Below are 23,440 nucleotides of genomic sequence, written 5' to 3'. Positions count from 1 at the left end.
TAAGTAAATTGGCGCAAAGTCTATTTCGACAATCACCTAAAAAACACAGAATTTTAGTTTAGATAGTACAATTAGTAGTAGTACTACAAGTTACTGGAAGAAAATCTTTTACATTTTAACAATATAAATGAGAAAAGATCAAGATATGCCAATCGCGGCTTGATGAAAATAGGTGACCAGAATGAACATTTTTAAAATGTCAAGAAGGCACTTTTTATGGTAAAATAATACTTTTTGAACAAATATGATACATGAGATTCGTGAATAATTTCAGTCAATTGGACGCAATTTGTTATTCAGTCGTTGTTTATAACTTTAGAAAATTATAAGTTGTAAACCATCTTATATCTATTTTTAGTTGGGTAGTTGACATAATAATTATAATAATGGCTTCCAGGCCTATTGTAAGCCACAGTGGCTGTTCTCATATGAGGAGATTAGTTAGCTGCGCAAGACATATTATAGTGCACAAGAATTTGCACAGACACAGGTACAATCTGTATTCCTCCATTCTTTGGGAGTAAAATGTAGCCTATGACCATTATCAGGGTCTGTGTACCAAACATTTAAATCGATTCAGAAGTCTTGGCGTGTAAGCAGAACAGTTGCTCTTTACATTTTAAATATTAAATAAGGATGCCAACTATCCAATCACACTCAGTAGAAATCAGTTCAGATTTCAATTTTTACCTTAAATAATAATATTTGTTACACCAATGTCAATACATACATTTACAATGGTTTGTAGCAATTTTACATTTTACTGCATAACATTAATATTCAATTTTGTATTATGCTTTTTACGTTAAATGAGAAGCAAAAACGCTTCCTAAGAATAAATACAAGAATAAAAGCAAAATCTCTCAGTTTTACATTAATTTTACAAAACCAGTTCAATTTTACAAAACCGCATACAATTTTACAAAACCGTCTCCAATGTTACACGTTTTTTTTACACAACCAGCTGTCAACGTTTCTGTAAACATTTAAACAGTAAATCAGGCTAAACAAATCAATTGTTTACCTTCGTCCATTTGAAATTGTACCTTGTCAGAGTTAGCGGCTTTGTCGGCTGTCTTCGAAAGTGCACTCGCTAGGAATATCTGAGCTACCCCTGTTGCAGTTACGAAGAGCGCCCAACCTGGAAAAGAGAGATATGAATTTTAAGATATATATTGGAATATATTGGAACCTATTGGAATATATTGGAATAATATAGATGGTATGTATGTATTTCACAATACTATAGCTCATATTATTGACGGATTTAGACGGCACACACGAAAGACAGAAAGCCGAGTTCCCGCGGCTCTGGTACATAAAGGGCTTAAACAGGAAAATGGTGGGTTTTAGTCAGTAAGAGTCTGACACGCTGCCCCCACAGCGGTTGCCGTCATTTGATGATTTCACACCATATATGCGGGTGCTGGACGAAGTTATCAGTCCCCTGATAACTTTGTAAGCGGGAAAAGCTGGTACATAAATATGTGGAAGAATTTCTGAGAAAACTTGAATCAAGTTTCTTTATTTATGCCGAGTAAAGTCGGCTTCAGTTATTTTAATATAACGTAGAATGCGTTGGCAATGATTGAACAATTCGAATAGGTACAACATATATTGTCAATAAGGAAAAACATACAAAAATACTTAATTTATTGTGAGTATAATAAATGTTTTATTTGTCAGTTCTGTACGAATAAGTAAGTGAAGTAAGCTTATTTATTAATACATATTTTAAATACCCATGGTATGGTCATGGTTATGGTATGGTCATGGCCAGACATCATCAAACCACAATTTTATGTACTTATGTAGTTGTTTCCCGCGGTTTCACCCGCATCCCATTGAAAATACTTTCCATAACCGGATAAAATATATTTTTTTTACCAAAAGGCCTGACTATTCGAAGGTCATTTCAACATTTACTTACCAATAGAACAGTCCCCTGGTATATAAGGTTCGGAGTTCTCGCCACATAGTCTTTTGACTCTGGTTGCTCCCCAGCCCCAAGGGTATAACAGTAGACCTAGCACGCCGAATAGACCTGAAAATTTTTAAATTTGTAATTAGTATAAAACCTTCATACTATATGTGTAACTTTCATTTAAATTGCTTTAGTAGTCTTAAAATGAAAACTGTGGACAGACAGATACACCATTTTTTTTTCATTTTGATTAGAAAATCTTAGAACTTAGGTGTTATAGTAAATCAAAATCAAAAGTCATTTATTCAAAGTAGGCTGAAAATCAGCACTCTTTGAAGGTCAAATTTACAAAAGACATCCCCCAAAACGCCCACCCTTCACTACTTCCTATGTGTTTTTGCTGGGAAGAAGTGGTGGAACAAACTCCCCAGCAACACAATTGGACAAGTAGGTGACATAATGGGCGGACAGAGTTATTCTGGTTATATTTAAAATATTACGGTAAGGAATACGTACCACCAAGTGCTTGAGTAGCCCCAGCTAATGAAATGACACTCTTCTTAAACACAGATTGCACACAACACGCCATAACACCCGCTAACACAGTTGCGAATTGTATGGCTGCACCTGTAATCAACAATTGGGACCATAAACAAACATATTCTTAGCCAGTCTTATCACCTCCTGATAATTTTTTTACAACAGATTCCAAGCATATTCAAGTACAGGTGCAGAGAAATATGGGGCGAAACTATCCAGTTCCGCCTATAATTCTCTGTAAAGTATGTCTACAATATCCATGCACCATTTTCTTCACTATGTTGGGATCTGCTTCTAGTCTAATCAGTGTTTCAGTCTGACTTCCCATAAAGACTGATATGTTTAAGTTCAGATCAACATATTTAACGTTCCTTCCCAAACACGGACGTGCTCATCATGACAAGACGGTCACCCATCCACGTACTGACCCCGCCAAGCGTTGCTTAACTTTCGATCGAGCCAAGCGACTGTTAAATGAGTATTCCATAACTCAAAATATGTATTACACCAATGCCCCAGTTTTAAGTGGGACCCTACACACTGTAGCTATTACATAACGTACAAGTACTTTTCTCTTTGGATGTCTTTAAAGGTCAAACTGCCAAAAGAGTTTTTTATTAGCCTTTAAACATTCTCAAGATTTTGGTAACAGAAAATATTATATTCATCTGATTACTGCATTTTGAATTAATACACAAACAAACTCTTCAGATTACATCAATCATTACCTACTATTATAGTTGCAAAACTACCTAGAACTGAACCAATTTAGACAAAATTTTATACACAAATAGTTTTGAGTCTGAGAGATGACATAAGCTACTTTTTGCCTGGAAACAGAAAGTTGTTCCACCGAAACATGGAAACAGTCCGTTGAATTGTAATTTTAACAAGTATTTTATTTTGCAGAAAAAAAGCATTATCATTCACTTGCAATAAATCAATGCAAGACTTTAATTAAGTATGCAGCACTAGACACATCCTTTGAGAATAAATCAATACTTATCCTTGATAGTAAGGAATAAGGATATAATTTGCTTAATGTCATACCAAATATGTAAGTGTAAATGTGACTTAAATTAATGCCAGTGCTAATTCATAGACAAATAGATGTTTTATGTTTATTTAATAAGTCTATCTTTACTAATATTACAAATCGGAAAGTAACTCTCTCTGTCTATCTGTCTGACTTCCATGCCAAAACTACTGTAGCAATTTCAATGCAAGTTGGTACCTAGACAAAAACTGAAAGTTGTAGATTAAGCCTACGAAAGCACATAAGGCAATACTTAAAATACTCAGATAAAAAAAGAGAAAAGCTAGACTATATTCACATAACAAAAATTTTCATCAGCTGTTTATTATGAATTTTTATTTTCGAATTTCATAGCATACTTACAATTATTTTAACAGATTTCTATGTTGTTGGTGAACTTGGGAGTAAGTATGCAAGTTTATCTTTTAACAAATAGATTTTTACTTACACAGAGACAGGAAGAACATGGCCGCCTTCCAAGGTGTAGGATACACTTCAGCATCAGTGGCCAGCCCATAGAACGAGAACGAAGCACAGTTGTTATGGTCATCTCTCATGCGGATACATCTGTGAATAAGAAGACTTAATTTATTTTGTTCGTTTTCGGGAGAAAATGTTGGGGAAATAAATAAGATGGATTGTTTGTGTAATATTGTGAGTTTTCAGTAGCTATTGTAATAACAATAAAGTGTGTATCTATTCAGGTATCTGTGGAGATCAAAGGGGGAAGCCTATGTTCAGCAGTGGACGTCCTGTGGCTGAGATGATGATGATTGTAATAACGGTTGAAAATTATAACAGTTCAAATTATTAAGACTTATTGAATGAATATAGCTTTCTTAAAAGATATTAACGTGTGTTAATGTGTTGACAATATGATTTCTGATACACAACAACCAGCCAATGGGTCATCTTTTATTTGTTAAGTCTTATTATTTTACTATTTTAAATAGGCATGTTTTTTTTTTCACTAAATTATATTCTTTTAAGTTCACATACATATAAAATTAAGTAAGTACAAAATTGGATGCCCTAACTTAACATTTCAAAAACTTTTTCTAAAACTTACCTATTGTAAATACCGACGCTAGGAACATAAAAACTAGTGATATTCTTCTCGTTGAGCACCACGGGCTGGCCCATAAGCCATTTAGGAGTCATAATACCAGTCAAAATTAACATGAATGCTACCAAACTTAGTAAAAGCCATGCTAAGCTCCTTCCAGTTACTATAACGTAACACATGATTTAAACTGTAGATAGCGATATAAGTTACAAGTGTATTTAAAAAGTTTTCTTTTACTGGTAAACAGTTTGTTAAATAAAATAAAAAAATAATTATAAACTAATCGTACACACAGTCGCTGATTTCTGACATTTCTTGACAGACAGAACGCAGCAAGAGACAAACTGCAACTGACATTTCACTTTTTTAATTGCTTATTGCTTCAACTAGAGAAGCGAAAATTAATATTGTATGAAACAAAGTCGAAGTCTAAATGAGAGTCGAAATAGTTTCATTTTTTTCGGATATTATTTTTTAATTACTGTACTTTAAGCAATAAAAATGTAAGGCCCGGTTAAGATCGGGCCTTGAAAGCCGCACTGAGTTAATTAAGAATCTGACTTAATAAAACACGGAAGTAATTCATTATTGTAAACAAACAAAACATACATAGAAGCATATGCCGCCGGAATAAGATTCATATTTTTTTGTTGAGGTAAAAACAACGGATTAGTGTCCGAAAGTTTTTTTATTTATGTAAGTAACTGAATTCAGAAAGATTTTCACACAAGATGCGACTCGCATTAAAATTATTTTTAGACAAATTAATCATGAAAGATTTAAATAGTAGATATAGAAAAGAAGAATAAAAGTAATTCAATATTAATTTATCAAAACAACTGTAAAAAGTTTTATTCTCACATCTATAATGCAGTATGAACGCATCCGTACTCTGCAGTCCGAACGCATCCATAAAACAAGTAGCAAAGCGCCATCTGCTGTTTCAGCAGGATAAAAATAAAATACGGTTTTGTTCTCTCTTCTTCCTTGTTGTTTCTTTTCATTTAGTGCGAGAAAGAAATGGTTAATTTAATCAGGGCCTATTATTTCCTGCATTGAATTTTGCAAATCAATTAGTGATTTTAAAAGTGTACAACGTTACGTTGAATCGTGTCGCGATAATTTCAAGTGAAATGTGGTCGATGACAGCGTGAAAACGATTGCTACGTAAGTATAATCCTGTCAAATGTAATGTATCGACGATGTAAAGTAACTTGTATTGGGTTTACATTGAGGCGTATTTTGTAGGATAATCAAAATACCTGTCAGTCAATTGTCAGGTACAGATGTGTACCTACCTGTGTATTGTCAAGCAAAGAAATCAGTCGTAATTGAACAATTTATTTTATTTAAATCGTTTATTTTATGATTATTTAGTGTTAAATACAGTGCCATGAAGTGTGTCTGTGAAACTGTGAAGGTACGTGCTAAGTGTGTGCTGCGGGTATGGTAGAAAAAACATGTTTTCATATGCCCTTGTTTAGGTTGCAAAATCTGGTTCCTTTGTCATATGCATAGTCACTTTTACTTTTTCTGAGGAACGTTGCATGTAATCCACTGACGTATAGTAAATTCCCGCTATTTTATTAGTATTTTTTTTGCTCGTTAGAAAGTGGGCACATTTGTCATGTGGGATATTTTTTTATGTAAATAAGTTTGTTCCAGTTGAATAAGCACCCACTGTTGAGTGAGTTTTTGTTTAAAAATGCAGTTATACTTGATTGTTATCCTCTTGACATAGTTTTTTTTGCTGTTATAACTGTTGGCAAAGGTGTTCTATTACATGGACATTCCTGGTGAAGGAGTTTTTATGTAAGCCTCAAATTATGCCACATAGCTTTCTAGCTGTAAAAAAAGTTTGTAGTTTCCAACAGAATTATTTAAAAATAATGGAAGGTTGCATGAAAAACATAAATATCAAAGACTTTATTGTATAGATTACAAGCTGTAATCTATGTGAAATCAATACATAAACATTGTATGTAAGTCATTTCCTTCTTAAAATTGTATGTAAATTATTACAAATGTTAATCATTCTAAGATTGGTCTTGGACACTTCATCATCCTCCTACTTCCTTATTTTCAAAGTTCTCCATATATTCACTCAAATAAAGTACTGGTATAGGTGTACCTCTTTTGTCTGCATAAAAAAAGAAAGATAACAAGCGTTTAGTTGTCTATAGCAATCTATTGCTTTTCCACTGTCCACAGCTTGTGTAACTTTCACTGCTGTTGCTTATAGTTTACTGATTGACTCATAAAAAACTGCATTCATCTACATAATCTATACTTTTACTGAATTATTTAATTTAAAAGATGAAAGATTTTCATGTGTGTCTGTAATAAATAGGTAAAATCAACTTAAAAAGTACTTTGCCATTTTACAAAAATGTCTTAAGCGCCCCGATTGGTTAAGGCTATATTTTATCATAGCATGATGAGTCGTTGAGGAGCTAGGACTCAGTTGAAACTGCAAGAAACAGATTAGTGCATATTTCTATGCTAATATAGAAAAGAGGTAACATTTGTCATAAAGGTTCTGGAACTACTGAACCGATTTGTAAATTCTTTCACTGATGGAAAGCTACACTATTCCTGAGTAACATAGGCTATATTTTACCCTGGTACGGGAAGAAGTTCCCTCAGGATGCAGGGGAAACTGTGAAAAACAGTTAATATGCAATAAAACTATGCATATTACCGACTAACCTACCTTCCATCCTTGATACATACCTGGTTAGCATTGAAAAACCAAGAAGGTAGATCAATACCCGTTATATGCATGTGTAGGAGTCTTATAATGAAGCGGCAAAGTCATTATGATTGTGTGGGCTGCAGGTTTAATCACCTAATAAGCCCTAGATTTTAAGTCCTGGATTTTCGTCTGCCTGATGGCATCGGCTAAGAACTTCATCCCTTAAACTTAAGACCCACTGCACTGCACTGTTTATGATAATTCAAATTCTAAGCTAAACTAAAATTTTGTGTCCAGTTGACAAAATTTTCTGCAATGCCATGCTGTATATTTGAGAAAATAACAGTTCTAAATCAAACTGTAAATCGCATTTGTTTACTTTCTACCGGTACGTTTTTTTTGTCTTCAATGTTGTTGCATTTGTTTCTTCAATATTTAAACACAGTTTTTTTATTTCTTCCTTATACTATTCTTTATTGCACATACTAATTGTAAATACATAAACATCTTGGAGAAGATTATTTACAAGTGTGAGCTGAATCCAGAATTGGGTTCTACAGCAAACCTATTGTAAGAGAGAAAGTTTATAAATGGCTATAAATAGTAACAGAGCATCTAACAAGATGGTAAACAAATCTTACAAAATCTTTGTGCCAAACTACTAAATAAAGGTTTTAATTATCATAATAATTAGGTACTTTGAAAGACTATCTTAGAAAACACTTATTTTTTCATCAGTGGCTAAAAATAACATGATTTCTAGACGCACTGGGGTCTCATATTATTAGATTTTAAAGTAGGTGTATTGACTTGACTTACAGTTACTTATTTGACCTTCAAAGGATCAAAACATGGTATTGACATTCATAAGTATTCATATAAACAAGACATTATTTTTGTTTTGAACATGTATTGTTTATATTAAAATCGCAACTTTTCTAAGTTATAAAACTATGTCTTTGCCAAGCCACCAATGTCGTGAGTAAGGGTGAATGAAAGAAAACATCTTAAGGAAACCGGGTCTTTATAGTCTGAAATCACCAACCAGCATTGTGTGCAAGTGGTCATCATCCTCCGATCCTTTTTCCCAACTATGTTGGGGTCAATGCTTATTCCTTCACTGTATGTGAAGAAGCCTATGCCCTGCAGTAGAACTTGAAAAAGGCTGATGATGATGTAGTTTCTATATGGGCCAAAAAAAAAACAAAAATAAATAGAAAAAAATCTGTACTTGTAAAATAAAATGTGTACATTCTCAACGTATGTGTGTCTCTCACTCTTCCTGTTCCTATCCTAACACTAACCACAAAAAAATTCTTTTGTTTCAGAATTGACAAGCGCAAAGGCTACATAGTGTACTAGCAAAAATAACATACAAACACAAATTATGTATATATAGCAGCTGCCTAGCTGGAATACTGTGATCTCTTTACGTGATTAGTTTAAATATTTTTTTTATAACATTATATGAATCGTGTGTAGCCAGTCTTGTGTTTATATGCGACACTGAGGCAGAATGAGTTCTCTAAATAATACCAATGCAAGGCCCCAAATGCCTTTACGACAAAAGGATTTTGATCAGGTAAGGATTATATTTTTTTATATGTGTGGAACAAAGGTTAGTAATAAATGGAGTTGGTACTCGGGACTGTCATAAAAATTCAAGTCAAATCTCTGTTTTTATTTCAAACAGGTTGCTCGTTCTTAAATAATAAGACATGGTTCGATTTCTAAACGAGTTGTAACTTCAAGAACCTAAAACAACCTAATGTAGTTGAGTATAATTGTCGCCAAACTTAATAGCTGCTCACAGATATTTTCATAGCAATATTTTACATGGAGCAACTGTCTATCTCATCTCCACAACCTTGTTTCTGAAAATAATAATAAACCTTTAAACTACCTAATATTCTATCTATCAGTGCAATTCTGACTGATGAACAATTGAGTACTCCATTTATTATTATTCTGTGTTTTGGAAACCAGTTTATTTGTTTTTATTTTTAATTTCCTTTTATGTATTGCAAGAGACAATTGCTGGTAAATAAATGGTTATGGTGAATACTTGAGTATCGTATGAATATTGTGTTTTCTACCCGACTTCCTAAAAAGGACGACGTCAATTCGGATGTTTATATTTTTTCCAGTTTGTTAGTGTTTTAAGATATCGGTCTTATAGTCTGAAATCATCATTTCAACATTGTTTATTAAATACTTACCTCGCCTCTGTGGTAAATTAAAGGCTTATTATATTCCTGGTGACTAATAACTTAAAAGTCGACAAATGTTGGCAACAAATAAAATAACTTGCCAGCGATTAAATATTTTCGCGACTATTATAATATGTAAGGTTCAAAATTAAGGGTGTTATAAAAACTAAAAACTAGCAGCTGCGTTTGGGTAGCAAATAAACTATACCAGTCAATTGAAATATTAGGTGAGGAGCTATTTATAATGACTTGGCGACTAATAATGTTAGTTGGGTGGCAAAAATAATATGTTACCAACTATTTCGTGCTGACTAAAAACCCAGTTTCGGGCTTCGCTTTGTGGATAGCGCTAAATATTAAAAGGAGTACAATAAAAAGGAATAAGAGTTAATTATTAATATTGTGTATCATAATTTCATGAAAACGGCGGAAGGTGCGGTGGTATTATCTCACTTGGCGCACTATGAAGATGGTAGAATTTAATTTGGATTCATTTTATTTAGCATATTGTCATTTATAACTTTCAATTAAAAAAACATTGTATTAAAAATTTAAGTTAGTGACGAAAACGATTCGCTGCAAAACCGACTCCACGTAGTCTTATCTGCCCTACCCCTAGAGTGCAATTCAAAACCGCGTAGGCGCGGAGGGGCGAGGCGGCCTGCGAGCTGAGGCGCAGGTAGTTTTAACGCTCGCCGCCGCGGCTGAGGCTGGCCGGCGCTGCCGGCCAGCAAGCCGAAGCTGCGGTGGTGAGCGTGAAAACCATCTGCGACGATAAGCTCGCATGGGACCGCCGGAGCCCCGCAGCGCCGGAGCCGTGACAGAAGTCATGCTTGCTGCATGTTGCATGCTTACTTCCATGCTATTCACCTATAATTTTGAAAATAACAGCCGCAAAATATTTTTTCTACATGCCATTTTAGACTTTATTTAAAGCTATTAAAAAGTCGCACAATATATTTATAATAGGAGCTAGTTTATATTTATTCTTCATCCAAACAATTTTAAATAGAACCTGATTTGTATTATTTATGAATGCCCATTTTCTATTTTATTGTCATCATTAAGTTTTCGCTTAGATATTAATTCAGTTGCCAAAAGAAAAACTTGATGCTAGTTTAAATTAAAACGGACCTCATAACTGATATACTAATATGCTACCTTTTACTTATTATGATACTCCTTTTTAGCTGCCAACCCATTATAAATGGTACCCACTCTATTATTTTTTAAAACCTATATTCGTTTTACTTAGTCGCCGCGTTAAATACATGCCTAAATTAAATTGGGATTCAGTTTTTAATGTTTTCGATAAGAATTTTTATCTACAGCTTTCATGCATAGTTCAAGTTTAATTGAGATAGTTCAAGTACATGAAACGACGCTGGATGCAGGTCGCTTCCAACAGGTATCTGTGGAGATCTAAGGGGGAGGCCTATGTTCAGCAGTGGACGTCCTATGGCTGAGATGATGATAATGATGAAGTACATGAAACTAGCCTGAAGTATGCCCGTATCTATCTGCCTTTTCCCAACTATGTTGGGGTTGACTTCCAATCTAATTGCATGCAGCCGAGTACCAGTTGTTTCACATACAGCTACTGCCTCCTATCTGACCTCCTCAACCCAGTTAGGACTACCCGATACGTATGTCCGTACGAATTATTAATTTTCCTTATGACTTCCTTATAGGTGCGTAAATAGCGTTGCCGCTGTGCGTGCCCTATCTACTATCTGTTGCAATAGAAACCGCATTTGTATGTAATGTCTTGTGAAACAACTAATCTTTGAACTGTCTAGATTCTAGATAATTACAGAATTGATAATTTCTATGAAAATGTAATATTATGTTAACAGTCACAGATTTAACAACGACTATGTGGCTTCATGTAAAACACTGGTACCTACTCGGCTGCATGAAGTGAGACTGGAAGAAGACCCCAACATAGGTAGGAAAATTCTAGGCAGCTGGAATTAAATAACGACGAAGTTAATCCAGTCATTTATAAAAAAAAATATATAAAAAAATGTTACTTATTTTGAAAAATAATACGGCATACTTGAAATTCTCAACTATCCATTAAAAGACAGAAACAATCTGGCTTTTCAGTGAGATAGTCCATATATAATTAGTCACTGAATTAGGGGACTGCCCTAAAGAACACATGCTTATCTAACAAGGTCAAAAAATGTTCCAAATGTGGGACAACCCTAACAAATTAATAACCCACCTTAAAATATATTGGAAAACTTAATTAAATTCCTTCAGAGAATGTCGTACCTTAACTAAGTTCAATTTATGGCAGTAACATTCTTTGGCAAGGCAAATGAAACCTTTTAAATAAAGTCACGTGTGTTTGAAACTTTTTACTCATTTTCCTCCTACTGTGGGCGCAGTGGGAGGGAGTGTCAGACTTCTACTGATAGCCGTTCCGAATCGAACATAGTATAAAACAAAGTCGCTTTTTCTGACCCTGTGTACGCTTAAATCTTCAATACTACGCAACCGATTTTCATGCGGTTTTTTTAATAGAGATAGAGTGATTAAAGAGGAAGGTTTGTATGTAAAATAACATCAATAAATAGTGGGGAAATACTGGGATAATACTGAAATACTAACAAATAAATGGGTTGAGGAGGTCAGATAAGCAGTCGCTTCATATAAAATACTGGTACTCAGCTGGATTCGCTTAGACTGGAAGCCGACCCCAACATACTTATTTCAGAAAAAGCTAGGCAGATGATGATGAATTTTGTTTCGTAATCACTTCATTCAAACTTAACAGTACCTAATTAAGTTGCACATTAATTTATCGATCTTATTACTATAATGTAAATCAATACAACAGTTATTGACAGAACCTTAACCCTTATTTCTATACAAACATAGCCTATATTCAACCTAATCAACATAGCTAATTAGCAACAACAACACAAAGGAATTACATCTTTATCTTCCTAAAAATAGAGTCGTTAATTCATTAATTAATGTACAAGCATTACTGTCTATTGTTACAATCGACCTACATTGACAATAATATGGTATTCGTAACGGTTTTCTATTTCATCATTTTTGACGTAACTATGATTTTCTAAAACAAAAGATTTTTTTTTTCGTTGTTTTGTTAAGATGGGTAAGTTCAATCACTCATTTTAGTACTCAGTAGCAGTCGTTGTTACAATTCCGCGTCAGAGGCCGTCAGGCGGATTTGAGAAAACTCTGACACCAGGGCTTGTTAGGTTATTAAACCTGCAGCTCACTCGATAAGAAGAAGACTTCAATGGCTTAACCAGTTGTATGCTGGAGCGCAGATATACGCGAGACACAATTGATTTTCCATTGTTTTTCATAATTAGCGGCATAGAAGGAATCAAAAGTAGGGAGGGCCTTATTGGTTGCTGTGGGGTTGTTTGAAAGAGTTACCGCGGCCCTGTGGTACACAAAGGGCACAAGAAGGAACATGGTGGGTTTTAGTCAGTAAGAGTCTGAGGCCTCCCTCACGCTGCACCAACAGCGAGAGGGATTATTTGATGTGAATAAGGGCCTTATTGGTTACGTATAGTGGTCCAAAGAGGGTTCGATTTTAAGCTTTTAATTTATTTCAAAATAGCTTTGATTTTGGCCAGTCTGAGGACAATATTCTCCCGTTTATTTGAAGGGTATTTCAGCCCAATCCTTCGGAAAGAACAGGCGTGATATTAGGTAAACTAACGTATGTCTGATTACTTAATCGAGTTACTTTTATATGTAAACTCTTATTTCCGTCACAACCATGTCTTATACATTGATAAAAGCTATCGATTTAAAAGTTATAAATACTCGTTCATCTATTATTCAATCGAATCAGAATATCGTATAGTTACCACTAGCTGTAACCGATCGATTTGAGACCGCAGAAATTAAGAGAAAGCGTCAAATCTCGAGGAAACATGGACTACAGTCTGATATCACCAACCCGCATTGAGCAAGCGTGGTGATTAACGCTCAATCCTTCTCCGTGTGAGAGGAGGCTGCAGCCCAGCAGTGGGACGATATAAAGGCTGATGATGATGATGTTTCTGTTTAGATCTTTTAATATGGCTAGATACGAGCAGTTTTATCAGGTTTCACTCATGTACAGATGTTCGTTAGGATTTAAGGCATCTGCATACCAAATTACACTATAATCATTTCAGCCGTCTTTATGTAAGAGCATAATAGCTTTCATGTCCAAGAATCAAATTCGAAAGTACCAATTTTTGTCGAACATTTCCATTTGAAAGTAAAAATTCGCCAAATTTTGACTAGGACAGCAACAATGACGTAGCTGCTTAGCCAGTCTACCTTCTACCATCAGGGTCGTGAGTTCGATTCCGCGTTGTAGTATTTACTGTACGTATGATTTACATCAATGTATGTACGATATGTAAATTGTATGTATTTTGTAATACGTTTACATTGTGTATTCAGGCAACATAATTTAGCAGACTGGTCATCAGACCGCTTGGCAGTTCATGTTACAAAGTGTAGCTGAAGGGGAATACTTAAAGCCCATATCTGAATAATACTGTTTTTACCTGGTAGGATTAACGACCGTTCCCATATTCATCTGTTGTTTTCCTTACCAGAGACAGGTATTCAACTTGTGTGGGGCTAATTTCAAAATTTTATCTCTACTAATCAAATTAAAGATAATTATATTAAAGATACTTACTGGGACAGCCGTAAGTGAGCTACAGACCGTTGGTCTCTGTACCATCATACTTCTTCATCATAAGATCATTTTTAACCATTCTAATCTATTATATAAAAATAAGTCGGGTTTTCCTCCCTGACGCTATAACCTTAGAATGTACGAACCGATTTCCACGGTTTTGCATTCGTTGGAAAGGTCTTGGGCTCCGTGAGGTTTATAGCAAAGAAAATTCTGGAAACTCGATGTCCGAACTCTACGCGTGCGAAGCCGCGGGCGGAAGCTAGTTTAATATACATATGTAGATGTTAATTAGCCAGTCAGTAACTTTAGTTACGTTGTTATTTTTATGCTAAACAGCTGTCGTCATATATCTCGTCAGAGCTAACGGTAAACTGGTGTAAACTAACTGAATGTAGGTTTTTAGACTACATTCGTTAAACTGGCTGTCATCAGACATGTTAGGAGCATAGTTATATTAAAAATATTCTCTACTAGCCGTTTTCCCGCGGTTTCATCCGCGTCCCGTGGGAACTACTGCTCGTACCGGGATAAAATGTAGCCTGTGTTATTCGGAAAGAGTGTAGCTTTCCAACTACGAAGAATTTTTCATAACCGTTCAGTAGTTTCGGAGACTTTGGGGCACGATTTAAGAAACAAAAATGTTTTCTCTTTATCTGAGGGCACGGCAGTGCCCCAGCCAAGACTCGAGCAAAGCGGGCACGGCCGTACCATCTTTTCTCGAAGCGTTTCGCGGCTATTTCAGCCCCCTGTATCTTCCATGTGAACAAAGCTAGGAGTTTAGGTTTTCGATGACCAAGAGTAAGTATTAGAATAAGCTCAGTCCCAAAATTACAAGAAATTTGAATAAATAGTTTACGAGTTATGAGCGATCAAAGTTACACCATTTTGTCACTGACTCACTCACTGACCGATCATCAAAAGTCTAAGGTACTTCTAGCAAACTTAGAACCTTCAAATTTGGCACCAAGATAGGTTATTAGCTACATATAAAGGGAAAATTATAAAAACCTTAAAACTTAATAAAAAAATAGGAAACAAATTTATATTTGCGGTTTTTCAAGAACATTGTGTATGAATTTTGACTGCATTGATAACTTTGTTATTTATTTATGTACAAAATGTTACTATTTGTTTTATTGTTACGTAGTGTGGTATATTGTTATTATGTATTAAATATACATACATATGAATAAAAAAGCTAGGTTAAAATAAAATGAATAATGATAAAATCTTTCATATTAATGCAGTGCGATAAATACTGCATGCTCGCTCGATAGATGGCGTTGTCCTGGTCTAAATCGCGCTACGGTTTTTAGTTAAAAAAAAAAACAATTTCATGTGATAGCGCCATCTACCTCTGAAATAAATCTCTTTTATTCTAAAAGATATTCGATTAAAAATTCGACAATTTCGAAATTGTTTAATTTATTTAAAAAAAATGTTGTTTACGTGCTAGTTTAGGTGTACATATTTAGTTTGTTATATATTTAGTTAGTTGCATGTAAGTTAATTTAATTTGTTATACACTTAGAGAAGAAGGAGACCTACAAAAAATAAATTAGATCCCACCAAAAACATTAAATGTAAAAAAAGCCAATCCTCTACGCAATTCCTCCACCGTAAAATGTTTTGAGATCGCATAGAAGCCAAGTCCTGTTCAATTTTATTTGTAATAATAAATCAATATTTTGTGACTATATCAATAGTTTTGTTCACATTACAATAATATTGTCTTGGCCATGAGCACAAGTTAATAGTCGCTCCCTGAAATAATGTGTAAATACCATTGAATTGATACATTCTATATGGACATGATTTTACGATTGGACTGATTGGAATTAGAGATCACCATGGACCAAACATGCGCCATAGTAAATGTGCAGTTCATGATTTTGGATGATACTGACTGTCGGTCATTTAGTAACAATTGAAAAAACTAAAAGTATTTAATTCTGTGACATTAAACTTCATGATTGACTTTCACCTCTCCAAGATATGCTGTATTATATTTGTAGTTTATTGTGCTCATGGCCAAGTCAATATTATTGTAAAGTGAACGAAACTATTGATATGGTCACAAAATATTGATTTATTATTACAAATAAAATTGAACAGGACTTGGCTTCTATGCGATCTCAAAACATTTTACGGTGGAGGAATTGCGTAGAGGATTGGCTTTTTTTACATTTAATGTTTTTGGTGGGATTATATTAGAATAGATACTTTTGGGGTGTGTTGATGTGTTCGATACTTAGAAAGATAAAAAGAAAATTGCTACTGACATTACCGGAAAATGTCGAAATGGTTGTGAAAACCCTCAAATCCTACTTATATTATAAATGTGAAAGTTTGTGAGAATGTATGGATGTATGTTTGTTATTCAATCACGTGAAAACGGCTGGACCGATTTGATTGAAATTTGGTATGTAGATAGGTGATACCCTGGATTAACACATAAGCTACTTTTTATCATCACACCACGCGGGCGAAGCCGCTGGCGGAAGCTAGTACTAATATAAAGTAACTCTCTAAGCCCTAACCTAAGGACTGCACTGATTTGACTGGTAATCACGGAGTGATTGCAACATAAGGAAAATGTCGCTGAGGTCACATAGTGGAAAACTTGACCATAACGAGAGCCAGTGCTAAAAGTCAAAGGCATATAGGTATATTTTTTTAATTTGATTTCGAATCATAATGCATGTACAACTCTTTTCTTAATGTTCCTAAATAGACGGAAGATCTATAATTTTTGCAGTTGAAATATATGATAAATAGTTTTTTTTTTATAGCTCGAAAACTTTTTCGAATTTCCGTTGCATGCATACCTGAGCTGTATAGATTTCTAGAGGATAAAAGTAAAACATAAATAAGTGTTTGAATCATAAACGTTTGATGGTAAATACGGCCCTGAACTAAAAATAAACTAGCCTCACTCTTTCCGTGGGTGTTAAAAGATTACGACGGGTGGTCAGATGCACTCGTAAAATTATATGAAATAGAGTAATCTCTAGTATATAAAATATTTATGTCGACAGCTATACTCATCATTATGCCAATTTTATGTGTGGTCGGCACAGCATGCAGGCACAGCGCAAATTATGCAATTTTTAGGATTCGGTACCTATTGTATGAAAAGGGACTCTATTACTAAGGCTTTGCTGACTTTCTGTGACCAGGCTGTATCTTATGCTCAGTGATAGTTAAACAGTTCAAGTGTTCGTAGATAATGTATTGTTGCCTCTTCAATAAAAAAATACTCTGAACTAAAATAAAATAAATGTTTTAAGGATCTCCCTTACATACAATAGGCGTGATTTTTGCTCGTTTTACGCTTATAACGTGTGTGAGTCCGACTTCAACTTGATCGCTTATTCTTATTTACAATGAGAAACTGAAATGGCGTCATCATCAATTAAAAAGAAATTCACACAGTTCAAGATTTTTATGTTAATTGTCAATTCAACAAACGCCAACCAGACTGCATTTTTACTGACATAACAGTTATTTAACCGACTTAGAAAAAAGTAGGTCAACATCTAAATTAGCACCATATTGTATGTTAAGTTACACATGTCTTACTTGTCTGTCTTTATGCCTACAAATAATATTATAAATGCGAAAGTAACTATGTCTGTCTGTCTGTCTGTTACACTTTGACGTCTAAACCACTGAACTGATTTTAATAAAATTTGGTACAGAGATAAAGTTGACCTTGAGAAAGAACATAGGATAGTTTTTATCCCGGACTTTTGAAGATTTCTCTCGGAAACGCGATATAACCGAACTCTACGCGGGCGAAGCCGCGGGCGGAAGCTAGTTGCGAATATCAAGAAAAACTGTGTATGTACGTTTGGGGTTTCGTAACTCGGAAACTGCTGGCCTACATTTGACTGATTGTTGATTTATTGATGGCTAAAAATATGTTGAGGAAGTCGAATTTGTGTATGTAATCTGAAGTTCTATTAATTCGTATTAGCGAATAGATAAATATCTTGCTATGTGAAAGTTTGTTTTTAAAGTTGAAACACTTCAATTTAATTATGTAAATCTAGAATATTAATAACGTTGATTAAAACATAGAATACTTATCTTGGTTATCTACATATCTCAATACTTATTATGCATTAATTTAGGAAGACCAATTCTTCAACAGAAGTTAGTTTAGTTGTGATTAATTACCTACAACCAGTTGCAACTACTCCTCACACCCGGGTAAAAAGTAGCCTATAGCCTTCCTCCATAAATGAGCTATCTAACAGTGAAAGAATTTTTCAAATCAGGCCAGTAGGTTCTGAGATTCGGACCTTTAAACAAACACAATCTTTTCAGCTGTTAAATAATAGTATAGATAGATAGTTTTGTACAAGTACAACAAATTATCATACCATCTATAAGGTTTCTCAAGCAAAACAACTTTGTATTGTTTTAAACCCAGACAATATTTGCCAAGGCTGTCTAAAAACTTAGGCAAAAGAATGCCCCCGACCTTGTTCGAACAGTAACCCTAAAACCTATCTGACCTTGACCTTGAATCTGACCTTGACCCCTCTAACTAAACGAGTCAAGGTCAAATCTAGCAAAAGGCTTGATAATCATTTTTTTTCTTTGTTTGAGTTTAGAAGCCACAGATTCGCAATTAGATAGTTTGTTCAAGAACTAGTAGGTAAAGAGTTTTTATTTAAGGTCAGTTGAAGACTAATACTTGTTTTTTTTTTTCAATTGAATGCTGTTTTTAATACTAGAAATGTTGTACATTTCTAAGGGTAAGACAGGGGTATTTTAAACTAAAGAATGAGAAGGTATTTTTTATGTATGTTTTCTCTCATAATATAAAAATAAATTCTAGCTTAAATATAAAAGTAATAGTCTACCTTCTTAGAACGCAAAATAAGACCTTTGTTTGACGTAATAAATATTATATTTCGGGTCATTGGCATCTGAAATAAAGCTGATAAAGGAATCAAGATACCTACAAAAATAAGATTTAATTACCGTGATATTAAAACCAATGAATGATAATAATACAGAGATATAATCATTATCGTAGCACTGAAACAATTTTTCAAATCGGTTAAGTCTTAACTTATTTATTTCAAATAGGGCTTTGCAGGCTCCTATGAAACGTCACACTAGTTGCACGATTCCAAAAAGTTGGTCTCAAGGAGAAGAGCCGGCAAGAAACTCCATAGACACTCTTTTAAAAAGTAACATGTTCAAAAGATCGAAATCTAGATTAAGAAGAATAAGGAAGTTCTTTAGGCGTTCTAGCAAACAAACTATAGGTACAGATTTAGAATACCGCATTCTATCGCAAGTACCGTAATGCGTAAACAGTGACAGATTGCAAGCCCACCCGTACGGAACCAGTTCGTAAACCTTACGGGATGTAGCAGCTGTGGTTAATGCGTTTTTGTTTCTATACCGTTGTGGGTTAGACTGCTTTTTTTTGTTGAAGTCTAGTGGGGTTGGGTGTCGATTTTAGATGGACAAAAATGAAGTTATTTTGATAGGTTTTAGTAAAATTATTCAGCATTCAATAAAGGAGAGGGGAGTTTCATGACCCTTTGGTTCTTCTAGAGCTCTTTTGTCCTGGGGCCGTGTTACTTTTTTCAAATAATCCTGCAGCCCACGGTGTGGGTGGTTGTGTTCATTTTGCGAAAAATTAAGGCATTCCTCATCTATCTAATACCTCCGCCAACCGATGGCACTTAAAATTGGTATCTGCGCATCGACTCGCGCAATATTTCTTAACGACAAAAAGTTTGGCGAGAACTGTTCGCCTTTTACATACTAATCTAATCTAAACAAAAGTGAAATGCATAAAATTGAAACAACAAATGTAATACCCACTTGAATGTAGCACCGTTTCAGAAAATACCGTCGTAATATCCTGCGTAATCTGATCGAAAACTTGTGTTTATTATTACAAACTGTGCATCACACTGTTCTGACGTCAGACGCTACGAATATCTCGTGTCATCGTCTAGCTGTCTGCCGATGACGTAGTGGATGCTACACGCGTGTCTGATAAAAATATATGCGTATCTATTCTGTTGTTGCAATGTTTGTTGTTTCGTTTCTCAGCTGATGTTGTGCAGTTTGATAAAAATGTTATGCACAACGAAAATTTCAAAAAAAAAAATCGAGTTTCTCTGGCTAGGCTTGATAGTAGAACAGCTGAACTGGTTTTTAGAAAAGTAGTCAACATTTTTATGCGCCCCAAAAACAAAAACTTACGTGTAACAAAAGTCATCTCCATCTTCCGAGCCTTCTCCCAACTATGTTGGGGTCGGCTTCCAGTCTAACCGGATGCAGCTGAGTACCAGTGTTTTACAAGGAGCGACTACCTATCTGACCTCCTCAACCCAGTTACTCGGGCCCCTAAGTAAGACTAGGTAGGAGGTTAGGGAGGCAACAAACCGCAATTTACCAAGTGAAATCGTAAAAAATTCAATTCTACTCATTAGAAATCTCTGCTAAGTGCTAGGAAATTAAAAACATCTCAGTCTAGATCCGGACGCGGTCTATCATCATAAACGTGCCAAGTTACGTCACATTGCTATCAAAACGCTGAACTAATCATGCGTCATACAGTGATGCATTCTGTACGTAATAGAAATAATGTTTGTAACAAGTTTGTATAGTACTTAAGATCAGGGCCGTTTTTGCTGTTTTGGTAGCTCTGGGCAACTCAGAAAAATTTATTTAATAGATGCTGGGTATAGAAAGCGAAGCAAAGATAAATTACCGACAATGAGACCCTGGAAACAATCCAATAATAAGCTATCCTGGCTAATTAACAGTCACACGGATAGATCGATCATAAGGATAAGAAATGCTTAGATCAGTCGGTCCGTGGATGAGTTACTATCTAATACATAGATTCTTTGTCATTACGAGTTACTCGCGTCTTTTGGAAGGCACGTTATATTTGTGGATTCCGGATGGCGTTTGAACTGAACATCTTTGGCAGTAGTTCCAGGTAGTCAGAAGCGAGAAGGTATGACAATCATTCTTATAAGAGGAATCGCATAGCTCAGGTAACTGGGTTGTTGAGGTTGGATAGGCAGTCGCTCCGTGTAAAATATATATGCACTGGTCCTCTCCCCCATCCGATTAGTCTGGAAGCCGACCCCAACATAGTTGAGAAAAGGCTAGGAAGATGATATACCGTTTCCTCAACACAGTAGTTATTCGTCACAAGGACATCATTAATGGCATTTTGAAGTGCTTCAGATACCTGTGCAAAAAAGGGATGGTGCTTTACAACATGTATAGTTGCATCTCTTTCTCCCAATTTTGGACCATTTCTGTTTTCTATTGGTTTGACAAACGTTCGAAAGCCGCATAACTGAACCGCGTTTTTATGGCTGCAAAAACTTGTTGTGTAAAGAGCATTATTTGAAATGCCTATTGATTCGAAAATCGACGTGAAAGAGCAATTTTTGGCTTTTAAAAGTGAAGACTGTAAACCACTATTACTGTTTCCAGCAATTTTACTACAGCTTTCTTCTATAAACGGGCTATCTAACACTGTATTTTTTTTTTCAATACATCCCAAAATCTCAATAGATGTTAGAATAACCGCGATTAAGCAATCAAACAGACTCTAGCTTTATAATTCTCGTATTAGTAAAAACTAGCTCTTTCCCCACGGTTTCACCCACGTCCCTGGAGAACCTCTTTCCGTATCCGGACAAAATATAGCCTATGTTACTCGGGGATAGTCTAGCTTTCCAACAGTGAAATAATTTTTCAGTAGTTTCGAGGTATTTACAAACAAAGAAATGTTAATGAAGGTATGGATAGATGATCTCGTAAAGTCTAAACAAAGAAAATGATCACAACAGTGAAACCCACTTTGGTAATACCTAGACCTATAAATGACGTTACAGGAAAAATAAAATCGGCCTGCATTCTTCAATTGTTTACCTTACTGACGTAAATATCCATGTTATTGATTTACGTCTGTTATTTCATGACGGCAGCCAGTGCTACCGTCACTGACAAAGTCGTGGTGGCCTATTTCGCAAAGAACCAACCTCTCGAGTATGAGGGCGCGGGTTGGCAGTCGTTACGGGTAGTCAGAAGCCAGTAAGTCTGACACCAGTCTAACCAAGGGGTATCGGGTTGCCCGGGTTACTGAGTTGAGGAGGACAGATAGGCAGTCGCTTCTTGTAAAGCACTGGTACTCAGCTGAATCCGGTTAGACTGGAAGCCGACCCCAACATAGTTTGGGAAAAGGCTCGGAGGATGATGACGGTAGCCAGTCTCATAGTTAGGGTGCATCTACACGGTGCAAGTAGCTAACCTGCGCATGTTGAGGCACATGCGCAGGTTACATGCATTTTAAAGACGTACGGATCTAGCGACTCGCGCATGTCAACATCTCCCGAGCCTTTTCCTAACTATGTTGGGGTCGGCTTCCAGTCTAACCGGATTGAGCTGAGTACCAGTGTTTACAAGAAGCGACTGCCTATCTGACCTCCTCAACCCAGTTACCCGGGCAACCCGATACCCCTTGGTTAGACTGGCGTCAGACTTACTGGCTTCTGACTACCAGTAACGACTGCCAAGGATGTTCAATGACAGCCAGGAACACAGTCAATGGTGTCTAATATATACTTAGACAGCATGACAGTACAAACAAACTTAGAAAAGTTGCATTGGTACTTAATTGGTATGTTTAGGCACATGCATTTTAAAAACGTACCTACGAATTTAGCGACTCGCATGTACCAAAGCAAAATCCCCAGCCGTGTGCTCTTGTCACTTGCGCATGTTAACTTGCTCCAGCTACATGCACCGTGTAGATGCACCTTAACTAACGTTACCATCCATATTGATTTACTTTTGTTATTTCATGCTAGCAGCCAGTCTCATAGTAATGTGTGACGAAATAAAAATTTATTTCCGCGATTCTGATCAATCAACTTTCTCTTAAGTTTTAATACAAAATTGAACTCTATTTTCAAGGTGTTAAGGATTTTAAGAAAGATTTATTTTGAGATACCTGGCGGCATGCCAAAGTATGGCGATTTGATTATCAAAAAGTGTTCATAATTTTGAGTTTTAGGATTTTTGATAATTTCGAATTTGATATCTGGGTCAGATTATGTTGTGTTTTTAATAGATATAATCTGCCTTTTGAATACATGAGTTGATTATATGTTTCTTTGTTCTTAAATGATTTTAGGAGGATCTATCTATTTCTAGATAGTGACCACCATTTGATTGGCGATTTCAGATTATAATAATCGTATAGGTACA

General features: G+C 35.3%; 2 protein-coding genes across 5 annotated transcripts in view; one reads left to right on the top strand and one right to left on the bottom strand.

The window, feature by feature from the left end:
- Positions 1-953: 953 nt before the first annotated feature.
- Positions 954-4,892, bottom strand: LOC110373779 (LHFPL tetraspan subfamily member 2a protein). The gene is made up of 5 exons (XM_064042122.1): positions 4,570-4,892; positions 3,949-4,067; positions 2,441-2,551; positions 1,931-2,044; positions 954-1,141 (listed from the first exon to the last, which is right to left on the bottom strand). Exons 1-5 carry the CDS (start codon positions 4,743-4,745, stop codon positions 999-1,001), a joined length of 663 nt encoding a protein of 220 aa, XP_063898192.1. The 5' UTR covers positions 4,746-4,892; the 3' UTR covers positions 954-998.
- Positions 4,893-5,480: 588 nt separating this feature from the next.
- LOC110373784 (cullin-1) overlaps positions 5,481-23,440 on the top strand; it is a 43,374-nt gene continuing 25,414 nt past the window's right edge. The window contains exons 1-2 of one of the 4 annotated variants that reach the window (XM_049844411.2): positions 5,481-5,733; positions 8,590-8,843. In XM_049844411.2, the coding sequence (XP_049700368.1) occupies positions 8,778-8,843 (66 nt within the window). In that variant the 5' untranslated portion in view covers positions 5,481-5,733; positions 8,590-8,777. Of the gene's footprint in view, positions 5,734-5,814; positions 6,011-8,589; positions 8,844-23,440 lie in introns of those variants that run through there. The other 3 variants (XM_064042008.1, XM_064042006.1, XM_064042007.1) reach the window with 3 other exon arrangements.

This window comes from Helicoverpa armigera, chromosome 27 (assembly GCF_030705265.1).
Source record: "Helicoverpa armigera isolate CAAS_96S chromosome 27, ASM3070526v1, whole genome shotgun sequence".
Lineage (NCBI taxonomy): Eukaryota > Metazoa > Arthropoda > Insecta > Lepidoptera > Noctuidae > Helicoverpa > Helicoverpa armigera.
This window is presented reverse-complemented; position numbering and strand designations above follow the sequence as displayed.